This window comes from Mesoplodon mirus (assembly GCF_964341445.2).
Source record: "Mesoplodon mirus genome assembly, chromosome: 15".
Lineage (NCBI taxonomy): Eukaryota > Metazoa > Chordata > Mammalia > Artiodactyla > Ziphiidae > Mesoplodon > Mesoplodon mirus.
Genome location: NC_138991.1, coordinates 81,386,046 through 81,400,200, shown reverse-complemented (window position 1 = coordinate 81,400,200; position 14,155 = coordinate 81,386,046). Strand labels below are relative to the sequence as shown.

General features: G+C 43.5%; 1 protein-coding gene across 1 annotated transcript; it reads right to left on the bottom strand.

The window, feature by feature from the left end:
* Nucleotides 1–2,297: 2,297 nt before the first annotated feature.
* NANP (N-acetylneuraminic acid phosphatase) lies at nucleotides 2,298–13,084 on the bottom strand. Its single transcript, XM_082644104.1, has 3 exons — nucleotides 12,940–13,084; nucleotides 6,008–6,677; nucleotides 2,298–5,285 (listed from the first exon to the last, which is right to left on the bottom strand). Exons 1-2 carry the CDS (start codon nucleotides 13,027–13,029, stop codon nucleotides 6,021–6,023), a joined length of 747 nt encoding a protein of 248 aa, XP_082500230.1. The 5' UTR covers nucleotides 13,030–13,084; the 3' UTR covers nucleotides 2,298–5,285; nucleotides 6,008–6,020.
* Nucleotides 13,085–14,155: the final 1,071 nt, after the last annotated feature.

Sequence of the window (14,155 nt, the reverse complement as noted above, 5' to 3'; positions counted from 1 at the left end):
GATTTCAAACTTGGGAGATGTACAAAAAGATTAAACACACATCTCTAATTATTAGGAACTCAGCAAGTATAATATGGGTGATATAAATCAACAAATAAACCGTCATAAAATTTAACTTTTAAATCATTTAAAATTGTACAATTTAGGGGCATTAGTACATTCAAAATGCTGTGAAACCATCAGCACTATCTAGTTCTAGAAAAGTTGCATCATCCCAGAAAGAAACTCTGTATCCATAATGCAGTCGCGCTCTTCATTCCCGTTTCAGTAAATTAAGTCATTTATCATCTGTCACTTTAAAAAAGCCTGGGTTGAGGATCTTTTCCATAGGTCAGGCTGATGCCCAGAAAAAAAAAATCATAACATCTTCCAAGAAATCCATGGAAATAACTGTATTGTCAATGTCACATATGTGAAGACTGGTTAAAAAAAATACGCTTTGACCCATCAAGGTCATGTGACTTTTCTGTACTTTTTTTTTTGGCCACATTGCGAGGCTTGCAGGATCTTTGTTCCCTGACCAGGGATTGAACCCAGGCCCCAGCGGTGAAAGCACCAAGTCCTAACCACTGGACTGCCAGGGAATCCCCTATACTGTTAAACTTCATTGTAAAAGTATAAATTGAATGTACTGCGCTCAGAAGGATTTTATTATAAAGAAATCTGAGTTTACGTCTTAGAAGTGATCATAGGAACAGAGTTGCCAATCAAAATAAATATCTATGTACAAGCAATGTTGAAAATTCAGAAACATAGAACATAAGGAGACCCACCATGATGATGAAAGTCAGAGAAGGAATGCTGTATACAAGAATACAGAGAATAAGGAAGTTCGGGAAAAGATCTTAAGAAATAAGCTGCATATATAATTTTAAAAAAAGTTGTGGGCATGCTGTAAATCTCCATTTCAAATGAGCAGCCTTTCTCAAGCTGTGGGTAGTGACTATGAGGCACAGGCCCTTGACCTACATTGAACACAGACTAGAAAAGAACAGCTTCCACAACAAAGGCAAAAGAGGAAGTACCCATCTAATATTGCTTCTACCCCAAACCCAATGGAAACTATCATAAAGGAATTTAAACACACAAACCAGGAAAACAGGCGCTGACAACAAAACTGTGGAAGCCAGAAAGCATATGGACAAGTGGCAAAGGAGTTAGTAGATTCAAGAAAGCTGAGTCTAGACCAGCTTTTCTAAACGCTGAGAAATCATGAGGTGCACAGTGACTCCTCCAAAGATTCAGGCACTGATACCACCAGATGCCTCAGTCATGAAGGAGAAGAGGGAGCTGAGGTAAGGAGGATGGGGTAAAAGTGTTCCAAATACAAATGGAGGGAGTTCCCTGGTGGCCCAGCAGTTAGGACTCGATGCTCTCACTGCCAGGGCCCCGGGTTCGATCCCTGGGTAGGGAACTAAGATCCCGAGAGCCACGCGGTGTGGCCAAAAGAAAAAAGAAAGAAAACATGCAAATACAAATAGATCCCTAGACCCCTGCCCCCTCCAACCTGAAGTCCTCATTCAACAGAAGTCACAATGCTTCTATGGAAAGAGTAAAACAGAGGGTCTCTAGACCGGGAGAGAGAACACACAACTGGGCTCAGGTACAACCAGGAACAGGGATTAAGTGACCATATGCCTCTCCCCCCACCACACACCTCCTTCCCACTCAGCTCCCAGGTGCTGACATCAGACCTCTACCCTCAGTCAGGAGTCAGAGATTCTTCGCTAGGGAGCTGGATCAAGAGGAAAGACCTTCAGACACTGACCCCAGGGGTTCTTCATATAACTGCCTACCCAGATACTCTATAGAAAAGGAACCTCTGAGTTTACAAGACCCAGCCACTCGTGCAGAGCTTCCAATCAGCATCTCCATCCTTTCTCTTGTGATAAACATCGTTCACTGGGCATTTAAGGAAAGCCTCGAAGGTGAACAAATAGACCCAAATAAACAGATCAGAGCAACATGGAAGATACAGTGGATTCCGTGGATTCTTCAAAAACTTAAAAAAATTTTTTGAGAGATAATATTCCACTCAAAACAAAAATGAATGTTAATCAGGGCCCACATGCCACAGTTACTGAGCCCACGTGCTGCAACTACTGAAGCCCTCATGCCTAGAGCCCGTGCTCCGCAACAAGAAGCTGCCGCAATGAGAAACCTGTGCACTGCAATGAAGAGTAGCCCCCGCTCGCCACAACTAGAGAAAGCCCGCGTGCAATGAAGACCCAACACAGCCAAAAAAATAAATAAATAAAAGACCGTTAAGAAGGAACATTTATGTAAATCAACTATACTCCAACACAAACTTTTTTTTAAAAAGGGAAGGAACATTTAGAAAATTGAAGAAACTTGGATATTGAAATACATGATGCTAGGCAGGAAAAAAAATTCAATAGGATTGAAAGGTAAAGTTGAAGAAACCTTCCAAAAAGCATTATAGAACTAAATAAGAGATGGAAAAATAGGAGAGAAAAGAAAAGAAAGTGAAAGGTCAGTAGAGGAGGTCCAACACCCGAATAGTAGGAGCTCCAGAAAAAGGAAGCGGGAAACACAGTGGCGAAGCAACTATCAATTAAGTAATTACACTTTTCCAGGACAAAGAGCATAAGGTTTTGTTGGGAAAGGTTCAAGAGTGCCAAGAGTAGAGCATGAAAGCATAACAAGATACATCATTATGGACCACAGGGGAAACACCAAAGTTCTAAGAGCTTCAAGAGAAAAAGAAAATTGTCACTTAAAGTGGCTGCTAGACCACAGAGCAATGCCTTTGAAATTCTGAATGATATCCAACTACATGCTGTTAAACTATCAATGATGGGAGAAGAGAATAAAGGCGTTTTCAGACACTTAAGATCTGAATATTTTTATCTCTCACATTTATAGGGAAACTACTCAAGGATGCACGCCACCAAAGGGGGAACAAATCAAAAAGGGAATACACAGGGCACAGGACATCCAACCTAAGAGGCAAAGGGAATCTCCAGGGTGGTGATAGGTACCAGAAGAGGGCAATGAGACTGGGGCAGAAGCAAGGGCTTCACAGCTGCACTGACCTCAAAGTGAACACCTGGCCCAGTGAAAGCCAATGGAACCATCACCTTTATCAACAACAGTGGATGGCTGAGATCAAGGATGTATGCTCCTAACATGAACGACGCACAGAAGCTTCATAACTTTTTTTTTTTTTTTTTTTTTTTTGTGGTATGCGGGCCTCTCACTGTTGTGGCCTCTCCCGTTGCGGAGCACAGGCTCCGGACGCGCAGGCCCAGCGGCCATGGCTCACGGGCCCAGCCGCTCCGCGGCATATGGGATCCTCCTAGACCGGGGCACGAACCCGCATCCCCTGCATCGGCAGGCGGACTCTCAACCACTGCGCCACCAGGGAGGCCCTTCATAACTTTTTAAATCAGTTTCTTAGCAAGATCACTGCCTCCCAAAACTGAAAAGCAGGAATAAAAACCTGCCTGAATCAGAGGAATTCTATATACTCATACCTACCTATATATGCAGATACACAGGAAACTGCTGACAGCAGAGGCCTTTAGGGCAGGTGGGCTGCTGGAAAAGAGATGAGACGGACTGTTTGCTATTCACGTTTCCATTCTTTGACTCGTGTACCACATATACTTGTACAAGTACCGCACGTACTTGTTCAAAAATGAAAAAAATATATTCCCCAATTTAAAAAATGGTGGAGTGAAAAAAACCTGAGCATCACGCATAGCAAGGAAGTAGTTTTGTTTGTTAAATATATATTTAATATACACACACTGATATTAACTAAATGTTCACTATAAATGTCTTTAATAGATTGTGACAGAAAATGTTTCCTATTGTGGGTTGCAAAGAAATCTGAAAGTGCTAAACCAAGTACCTCTGTAACGAAGAAAACTGTCTTTCCCACAATATTCACACTTGCTGGGTCCTGGGCACCACCATATCTAAGATGTTCATGCACCAGTGGGTGGACATGTGTATGGAACCAGAAAACATCCATCATTGTGTCAGTGTTCCAGGGGCAGCGTCCACTCGTGTCTACTCTAGGCCTTCCTCTGTAATGAGTGTTTGAGAGAGCCTCCGGACAACTGAGAATTTATGGCTTTCTAGGAGTATGGGAAACTATGAAAAACAAAATATTATTCTAAAACAAAAACATTATTAATAAAATAGGTCTATTCCAAGATTTCTTAATATCTTCTGTAACATTCCACTCAGAAGGCAGAAAACCACAAAGTTCTTCCCTAAGGAAAAGTGCAAATGGAATGTAATATTATATTACAAAAAACTCAATTATTTCATTCCCCGCCAGATCACTTTTGCCGACGAACTGTTCATATAACATCCTAGGAGATCTGCTGCCGTGATCTGGGAGCAATGAGCCTTCTCAGTGAGCACAGTGAACGTGCCATGTCTAGACCCATCCTGTGGGTGAGCTGAAAGGTCAAGCTCTCAGCATCACACTCAGCCCACTGGAGAAATCATGCACACAACTATTTTCCTGTCAACATCCTCCAACTTAACAATTTTCAAATAGCTACAATATAACTGAGGTCACATGGACACCGTACCTGGAAGAGCTATACACAAACATTCCCTGTCCACAAACGTTCAGCTTCAGAGCGAACAGTCAAGGGCACAATCACATTTTTAAAAATTAAGAGTGAGAAGTGCAACAGGCACATGCACAATGGCAGAGAATCCTGTTCTTCGTGGAATACTTGAAGGAGCCGTAGCTAAATATACCCCAACTAACGAACATCGAACAGTAGTTTCCTATACAAAAGTTAAAAAAAAAAACACCCTACCAAAAAACAACCCTAATCATTACTTATTTTTTCCTTAATTAACCATTTTACTCTAAGTTTGGCTGGTGAAATCAAGAGACTTTCTAGCCTAATGGTCTTGAGACATTTTTCTAGTTGTAAGATGCCTCCCTATGGAGTTTTAATTACTAAGCTCAAAGCAAACTCTGAAATGGATATAGAAATTTGTGAAACAATGACATAGTTCCCAAAATTTGAAAAACAGGAGACTTAAGGCAGATGGTAACACCCAAAAGAGCCAGTCAAGTATTAAAATGGCACTCTGGAAATGGTTCATAGCAAAACCTAATTTTCTATTAGTTTTCATCATATGGGTGAAACTCTCCAGTCAGCAGACAACAGATGCGGGCAGCATGATTAGGCCACACCAAGGCAACTTCCAGGAAAGTGACTTCTGGGGCCATGTGGCTTGCACTCATCCACAGCAAGACAGACTGGTCCCTCAACCTCACTGCGTACCTGGGAAAAGATAGTAAAAGTACTTCCATAAGAGGTAAAGACTAACAGGAACCTATAAGCTCACCCTGGAAAGATGTGAAAATGTAATGGAAAAGGAGCACCATATGCTGATTTTAACAGCTTTTTTACTGGAGGAAGTTATTGGTCATGTACATACCATAGGAAAATTATCCCCCCCCCACCCCAAAGGTAATGCATAAAAATTAGATTCATAAGAGAAGTATACGTTCAAAGTAGGCAAAACTATGGTGCATGTTCTTGCAACAGAAAATATGAAAATAATTTCACTGTGAAATGCCTTGATTTGCGAGTTGGTACTTATATTAACCAGACTAATAAATCTCTAGTATATATGTTTTAGAATAACTATTTTAAAAAGATACCTATTTTTAAGCCAAAACATAAAATCTGTATTTGTGCATCCATGTATAAGTTATCCTCCTTGGTATCTTCATAGATCCAAGATGCTAAGAGATTAACAAAATAATTTTTTTAAAAAATCTCAAGCCACAGATTGACAAATATACTTCCTCAAGTTTTCTGGGTTACACTACTAAAAATAACTTCTAATAATGTCCTCTGGATGTCCAGATATAGATACCAGTCAGTGGTCGGTTGGCCATTACGTGACAAGTATAATTATCCTTAGAACTGGGTCATAGAATGACTTAACTTTTCTTAGTTCAAACCCGGTAATTGGACCCTAAACTTCGTAAGCATACCCTTTTCTGTGCTTTAAGCAGACACACTGACTCGGCAGTCTATACTCTGTAAGAGAGCAGGTAGCTCTAGCACAGAAGAAACTGTGTAATGTGGCCTGGGGGATGACTTCAACGGCACCATTCCAGTTTTATTTATCCAGACTGTTGCCTTCAGCCCCGCATTGAGGCCTCCTTGTATATCGGTCTCTAGCGTGTCACCAACCATCACACAGTCCCCAGGCTGCACTCCGAGGAGGTCACAGGAGTAATAAAAGATGGAAGGTGCCGGTTTCTCCTCTTTCTGCTCTCCACCTACAACAACGGCGTCAAAGTAGGACTGACAGGCACAAGCCCTGATCTTCTCCCTCTGGGTCTGCTGTTCTCCATTTGTTAATAAAAGCAGGCGGACCTCCTTTCGAAGTTCAGTGAGCATAGCTTTGACATCTTCTGCTAATGTCATATGCTGTAAACGTGTAGATTTCCACAGGAAATAACATTCTTCAGCTAATTTCCTATTGGCTGCACCACCTTTTGTTTCCTGGATTGCTTCTTCCCAGTGTGAAGTCCTGAGGTCAGTAATGCAGCCTTTTGAAGGATGAAAACATTCCTTGCTGAGCTTAACTTGAACTTTGTTACAGATGATGTCAGCCTCTTCTTTGTAATGGTACTTTGATTGTAAGAGCTTTATCACCTGAATAAAGGAAAACAACTCCATCAACATACTTCACGTCTTTAATACTTACCCTGTGAGCCTATAAACCCAGAGCACAGACAGATTCTAACTCCACTCCTCTGTCTTAAGGAAGCTCTATGACCACACCGTTTCTGTTGGGGATTGGTCTTATTTTTAAAGAACACAAGAGTGAAGATTTCCCAACCTTTCTAGACAACTCATTCATATTTTTTAACCAATTTTTTCTAAGAAGATTCTTTATATATATATATATATAGCTAATAAAAATCCCTCATTTGTCAGTTTAAGTCTACCACCTTTCATTCTGGTCATGAAGACATGAAAATAAAACTGTGCTTATATTTAGTAAAACATAAAATTTCTAACAACTGATATTTAGACTCTTCCCAGAAATAACGCTAGTTCACATAACCTTTCCTCATCTTATCCATTTTACGTTCTGAAGGCCTAAATTAGGTCCTAAAGGGGACCTAATTCTGTACTTTTAAAAACAGGTATATGTAGCTCTAATGGAATCAGGCATGTTCTGTGACCTCAGCAGTTTAATGACGGTGCTTCTTCCAAACTTAGGATTCCAGATAGAAAACTTCAAGTAGTTCTGAGTCTCCCTCTTGGTCACACTGGTTCTGAATCCCTTATCATAATCCTTCTTATGTTCCCACAGCTCTTTATCTTGACTTTTTATTAGATTAGGTTCTTATCCCTTTGGCCTATCTTCTTACCAAGATGCTAATGTGGCAAGGCATTATGCTCAGTACTCACATGTATTATTTCTAATCTTTCCTACAACTCTGCAAGGGAATTTCCTTTCTGAGATGAGGGAATGGAAGTTTAGAACTGATAAATAACTTGCCCCAGCTGAGATTTAAGCCCATAGTTGCCTAACTCCACAGGCCACATGCTTGCCTTTATACTATGTATTCGGCACTGGAGACTGGACCCTTTGTCCTCATGAACTTATCTGGTGGGGAAAATAACCACCACAAATGCTGGGTTGAGTGCCTTGACAGTCGCACAAAAAACTGGAAATAAAATGTAAGGAGCAACCCCAGGGTTGCTGGGTAAGGAGGGCAGAGGAAGGAACATTTAAACCAAGGCGTTACCAAGCCCAAAGGTGGGGACGGGAGGAGGATAAAATCATTCTAGACAGAAGGAACAGCACAAAGACACAGTACTTGGAATTCTGTGAACTGGGAAAAGCAAGAAGCTGAGTTCAGCCACAATGGAAGGCAAGTGAGGGCGAGTGCTAAAGATGAGGCTGGGTGGGCTGCAGCTACCGAAATTCCTTTGGCACACCTTATGCCCACACATGCCAAAGGCTTCATACTGCAAGTGCTTGGGCTTCTCTGCCTGGGAGCTTTATCTCGCCATAGGGGCACCCATGCACATAGGCTGGAGCCAGAGTATAGCCCAAGGAGCAGGTCTCAACCAATAAGCAGCAGATATTGGTGGGTTGCCCCTTGGAAGGGACAAGTAAAGTATGTCTACATGTGTCTCCCAGAGTCCCCAACCGTTCCCACAGTTCCCTGCTCATGAACACAGCCTGTATTAGATTCCTTCCCTTCCCTGTCTGACTCCACCACCCCCTACAGTGCTTCCTAGGGTCACCTTCCAAGTGAACTGCTTACACTTGAAGCCGCCTGTCCCAGGGACATCTGGGAAAGTTGATCATGCCAAGGCAATTCTGGATCTCTGAGGATGAAGGCAATGTACACAGCTGGGGCTAAAGATTTTCTGTTGTTGAAGTGAAGCAGTCAAAGTCAAGTTAAGTTGTTACCCTAAACTCTATAGGGAATAAATGATCTGCTACTCACACCGGACACTAAATTCACCTACTGAAAAGGGGAAAGAGCTGAAGAGACACATTCTTCCTCCAGAGTATAAAAACCACACCAAAGGTAAAGGAAATATTTTTCAAGGTATTTGTGTTCATCACAAAACATAATAGTTAAGAAAAGTCTTACTAGTCGGAGAAAAATAAACCAGCCCTAAGAATTTTAGGTGAAGGGAAAACTTTGAAATTTCTTGCTTTATAAAGCTAAATTCCAATGAACAAATCAAGCCTTTTCAATCTCCATAGTTATGTCACCATCTTTTCTAGCAATGTCAACTGAGTTACTCCTGAGTTATGACTGAAGGTCACTGTACAGTTTTAGCAACGCTACTGCTACACAATAAAAGGACACAGGCCTCTAGGACTCCACAGTACTTGCGATTCAACAGGAACTGGCTCACAGTTCATAAATGAAAACTCCCAGTAAAGATCCAGTTTCCTATAAACTGCAATTGGCAGTTTGTTAAGCACATTCTTGGGATCTGAAAAAGCAGATTAGCTCACCTTAAAGGGGAGATTCTTGTAGAGGTACATTGCTCCCAAGTTTCAAAACTGCCTCCCATTACATTCCCTGAATTAACTTTGCCATTTTGTCACAAACTATACATATTCATTTGGAACAACAAGTGGCATTTTAATAATATTAACAGCTTTGGGAAAGATGTTTATCAGTCATTCACATATTAATATTAGTTCAAACAGAAATAATACCTACGGTGAATTAGTCCACATTACTGGTGCAAACTCTCCTAACACCTGCACTGAGAGAATGGGAGTCTAAATTTAATTGGGGATGGAGGGAAAAGATCTCTAATTTAGAGCTGTGACGACATTTTGCGTAAGGGTAAGTCAGGCCTGAAAAGGATTCTGAGTAGAATGAGACCACTAGGCATGTACAGGCCTCAAGAAGGGAGAGCTAAGATAGTGAGAGAGGGGAGATCAGTTTCTAGACACAATATAAACTCAAATTCCATCTACTTCAAAACTCTATTTAAGGCTCTATCTCAACACATACAAAAAGGAAACTCTGTTCTACTTCCTACTTTCTGGACCCAGACTTAAATACCATTAGTACTAGTGTTTAGCTGTGATTTAAAAAGACTTTTTGAGGGCCAGTGTGGGAACCATATTACACATATGATAAAGATATGAAGTGGCTGAATTCTAAATAAAACTATTTTATTTATTTATTTATCTATTTTTTTTGCAGTACGCGGGCCTCTCACTGTTGTGGCCTCTCCTGTTGCGGAGCACAGGCTCCGGACACGCAGGCTCAGCGGCCATGGCTCACAGGCCCAGCCGCTCCGCTGCATGTGGGATCTTCCCGGACCGGGGCACGAACCCGTGTCCCCTGCATCGGCAGGCGGACTCTCAACCACTGCGCCAGGGAAGCCCTAAATAAAACTATTTTAAAAAATACATGCTCACAAAACGTGATGGCTGCATACAGACTAACAATTCAAGCAGCCCTCCTGTTATTTTTAGTTCAAGTCTTTGTTCAAACATCATCTACTCTATGTGGCCTAATCTGAAGAACCTATTTTAAAAATGCAATTCTTTCTCCCCTCCACTTTTTCTGACACACTTACAAATAAAAGCACATTTATTATGTTCACTGTAATACCCATTAGAAAGCAAACTCAAAAATGCAGAAATCTTTTTTGCTTTGTTCTCTGAGAAACCCCAGTTTTCTGGAGAAGGCTTCCTCTTGAGTAGTGACACTGAAAGAGGGTGGAAATAGCTTTCCCAGATGATTTAAAAATAAATTAAAGCTGATAGCCAATATTTTGTAATAACTGTAAATGGAAAGTAACATTTAAAAATTGTATATAAAAAAAAAGAGGCCAAAAAAAGAAAAATAATTAAAGCTGATATATAGTCAGTATATGACTCCTTTTCCTCAAGCCCAAGGCAATGGCTGGACCTTTCCCCCTTCCTCCTTTCATAAATCCTTCAGAGTGATTCAGAAAGCTGGATGTTACTTTTGAATAGGCTAACATTTGTGGGTGTTGTATTCTTATGTGACAAAGCGATCCTAGATCCTCATATAGTTAATTCTGCACATTTCATAGGATATTTATAAAGCAAATGGTAAGAGAACCAAGTCTAGAGAACTGGACTTTTATCCATCCATTCAACATTCACCCTGTGTCAAACACAGGGTGATGAATAAGACAGTTTGTTCCCTCTTTAAGAAGCTCACTATTTAGCTGTGGGCATGTGAGTTGGAATGTGGAGGATGAACTGGACATGGTAAGCCTGGCATCAAGACCATAGTAACAGTCTAGGTGAGAGACAAGTCCACCTTTAACTAAGACAAGGGCAGAGGGGATGTGCAGGAGAGGACAGACTTGGTGACAGAGTGGACGGTGGTATAATTCTGGAACACTGGACTGTATGTACTTCCCATGCATTACATTAAACCTAGCTGATAGGGTTTTTGAGAACTAATTTCACTATTCAACTATCACTATTTAAAGATTTGAGGCTTAGAGCAGTTAACTAACTTGTTCGGGTGCTTTCACCTAGGTATTGGGAGAGCTGTGATTCAAACTCAACTGTCTAATTTCAAAGCCTAAACTCTTGGCCTATAGCAAGGATTGGAATAAAACAAGAACTTAATGACAACACACTGGACTTGGCCTGCCAAAAACACACAGGTAAATATGTACAGTTTGCAGCTAGAGATACTGGAGACAATATAGCAGGGGATGGTGCCCCTGAGGTCAAGATCAAAGGCATGAAGGGACAGTCAACAGTGTATAATACTTCGGTCAAGTCATTAAGACAGACTTAAAATGTCCAGGATTCTGGCAATGTGGGAAGTGCCTATAGATGGTGAGTTTATTTCATCCTAGTGGCAAAAAAAAAAAAAAGAAACACACTACAGTGGTTTTGGGAATACACAGGTAGTAGAAACATGGAGATAATGGTACAGATTTCTCTTGAAAAACATGGCTGTCAAGAGAGGTAATATCTTGTGGAGAAAGAAGGGTCCAAGGGAAGCTTTCTTTTTAAAGTACTGGGCATTTTAAAAGATTCTGCATGAATTATTCACATTTGCTTATTTTTTTAAGCTCAAAAATTGACATAGGTTTGCTGCCCTTTTTTAATTTTTTGCAATAACTGTATAAAATAATCGTTAACATTTTTTCAATGCATATTTTGGAGAATCATTCTGCTAAACTGTTAAACACATTATCTCAATTAATTCCCCAAAACAGTCTTTTAAAGTTGGCCCTAGTGTCGTATTGTAATACAGATGAGAAACTGAGGCACTGAGTTGAATTATTTGCCCGAGATCTCAGAGAAAATTGTGGAGCCAAGATTCAAACCCAAGAAATGTGCAAGCTGACTATATATGATTAAACATTGATTACATTGCTTATGGAGTATCATAAGATAGTGTAAAGACATCTTTATCAAACAAATAAAAATAGAGTATTGGAGGGGCTTCCCTGGTGGAGCAGTGGTTGAGAGTCCACCTGCCGATGCAGGGGACGCGGGTTCGTGCCCCGGTCCGGGAAGATCCCACATGCCGCGCAGCGGCTGGGTCCATGAGCCATGGCCGCTGAGCCTGCGCGTCCGGAGCCTGTGCTCCGCAACGGGAGAGGCCACAACAGTGAGAGACCCGCGTACCGCAAAAAAAAAAAAAAAAAAAATTGAGTTTTGGACAGATCCGAAAACGCAGCAGGAGTGGAATGCACCAAGAAAGAGGACGAAGAGGCTGAAGATCCAGGGAGACACAACCTAACTAATAAAGCATGAAGAAGACGGGGCACTCAGGGCTGGAAGGATTAGTTTCTGAAAGTGGGGTTTTCAGATATGGTAATCCTTAGTTTTCTCTTTAAAGCTGAATGCAGACGAAAGAAAGCAGGGGTGGCTTCGGGTCTTGAACAGCACGGGAAAGGTCTGAAAGAGCATCAGTAGGTACAGAAAGGGGAGGATGCGGCGGAGCAAGGCCTCGTGAAAGTAAACCTACTGAGGGTCACACCCACGGCAGGAACACCTGCGGAGAAAACTCCCTCGAGTCGATAAAGTCCAGGCTCAAAGGTCCAACGAAGAGCACGCGGTGGGAGACCATCCTCCCGCGGTCAGTCCCGGAGAGCCGGGTGCCCCCTCGTCCCGGCGGGTCCAAACCTGTCCCGGCAGAAAGCCAGGCGCCTGGCGCGCGGCCGCCTTTCTGTGCGGAGGCGACTCTGCCCTCGTGGCAGTTTGGCGACATCCTTCCGGGAGCCCTAGCGCTGGGAGCGCCCTCAGGTTGCAGCCTCCCCGCTCTCTGAGCGGGGCCGCCGCCGCGGGCCAGCACGAGGGGCCTCCGGGACCAGGGGCGCCGGCGCGGAGGGAGCCGACAGGGCAGTGGGCCGGGGGCCCAAGGGGGCGAGAGAGCGCGCGGGGCGGGGCGCCGGGTAGCCGGAACGTTACCTCCAACATGCCCTTCCGACTAGCCCCGGCCGTGTCGATGAGCGTGTTGTCCAAGTCGAAGAATACTGCCCGTACCCGGCTCAGCCCCATGCCGCCGCCGCCTGCGCGACGCGCCAACTCGCCGCCGCCGCCGCGCGCGCCTGCGCGAAACGGGCCGGCGGACGGGAAATACCGGGGCGGAGCCGCGAGGCCCCCCGACCCTTGCGCACCGGCGGGGAACTCCCGCGAGATGTCCCCATACCTGAGCGGTGCGGAACAGCGACGTCCCGCGAGACTCCGGAATTGTGGTCCTAGGGAGGGCCGGGGACTCCCCCCCGTCACGGTGCGAGCGGTTGTCTGAGTCGCTGAAGTATAGGGGTGGTCGGAAGCGAGGCTTCCTTCTTGGTGCCTGTCTGTGCTTATCTCTTTTCTCATTTTGCCCTCCTTGCGTGAGGAGGACGTCGTGACTGCCCGCGGGAGGTTTTCTGCGCCTTCTGGCGACCGGGAGGAGACGGAACAAGGGGCTTTTCCGGTCGGGCCGGGTGTCCTGGCCCGCGCAGCGCCGGCGGCTTCCGAGCGTGGCCGGGTCGGGGGTGTGTGTGTGGTTACGAGTCTGCGGCCCCGCTGGATGGCAGGAGCCGGCTCAGAGCTGGGGGACGTGTTGGAAAGGTGTAACCTGGATTTTGGAGCCGTTGTTTGACGGCTCTGCCTGAAGACCGAGGGCTGCGTAGTGTCTGCCCGATGTTTTGTCCACCTTGATTTGATGGCTTTTCCTGAAGCCTTGCATTTTCCGGTCGCTGGGTGTCTTTTTTACCTGGATGATTTTCAGGTATAGCCAGAGGCTGAGGTACCTAGAGAGTCTGTTAAACCTGCAGAAGGTCAGTAACGGTTGTTTGTTTGCTTCCTGCTGTTAGCAGAATAAGGATCGCGGAACTAATCTCTAATCTTCTGTCTAAATTGTCTCTGTTGGGTAACCTTACCGAAATTTGGAGATGTGGTCATCATCAGTGACCAGAAATTGTCTATCAGGTAGAAAAGGGCCACCGGCCAAATCTGGCCTGCCACCAGATTTTGTTGGATCTGTGAGCAGGGTGGTTGTTAACATTTTTTAAAATAATTGAGAAAATAATCAAAAGAAGTGTATGCATGACACGTAAAAATTATATGAAATTCAAATTTTAGTGTACATAAATAGTATTTATGTAGTGTCTTTTGCTGCTTTTGCCATACAATAGCA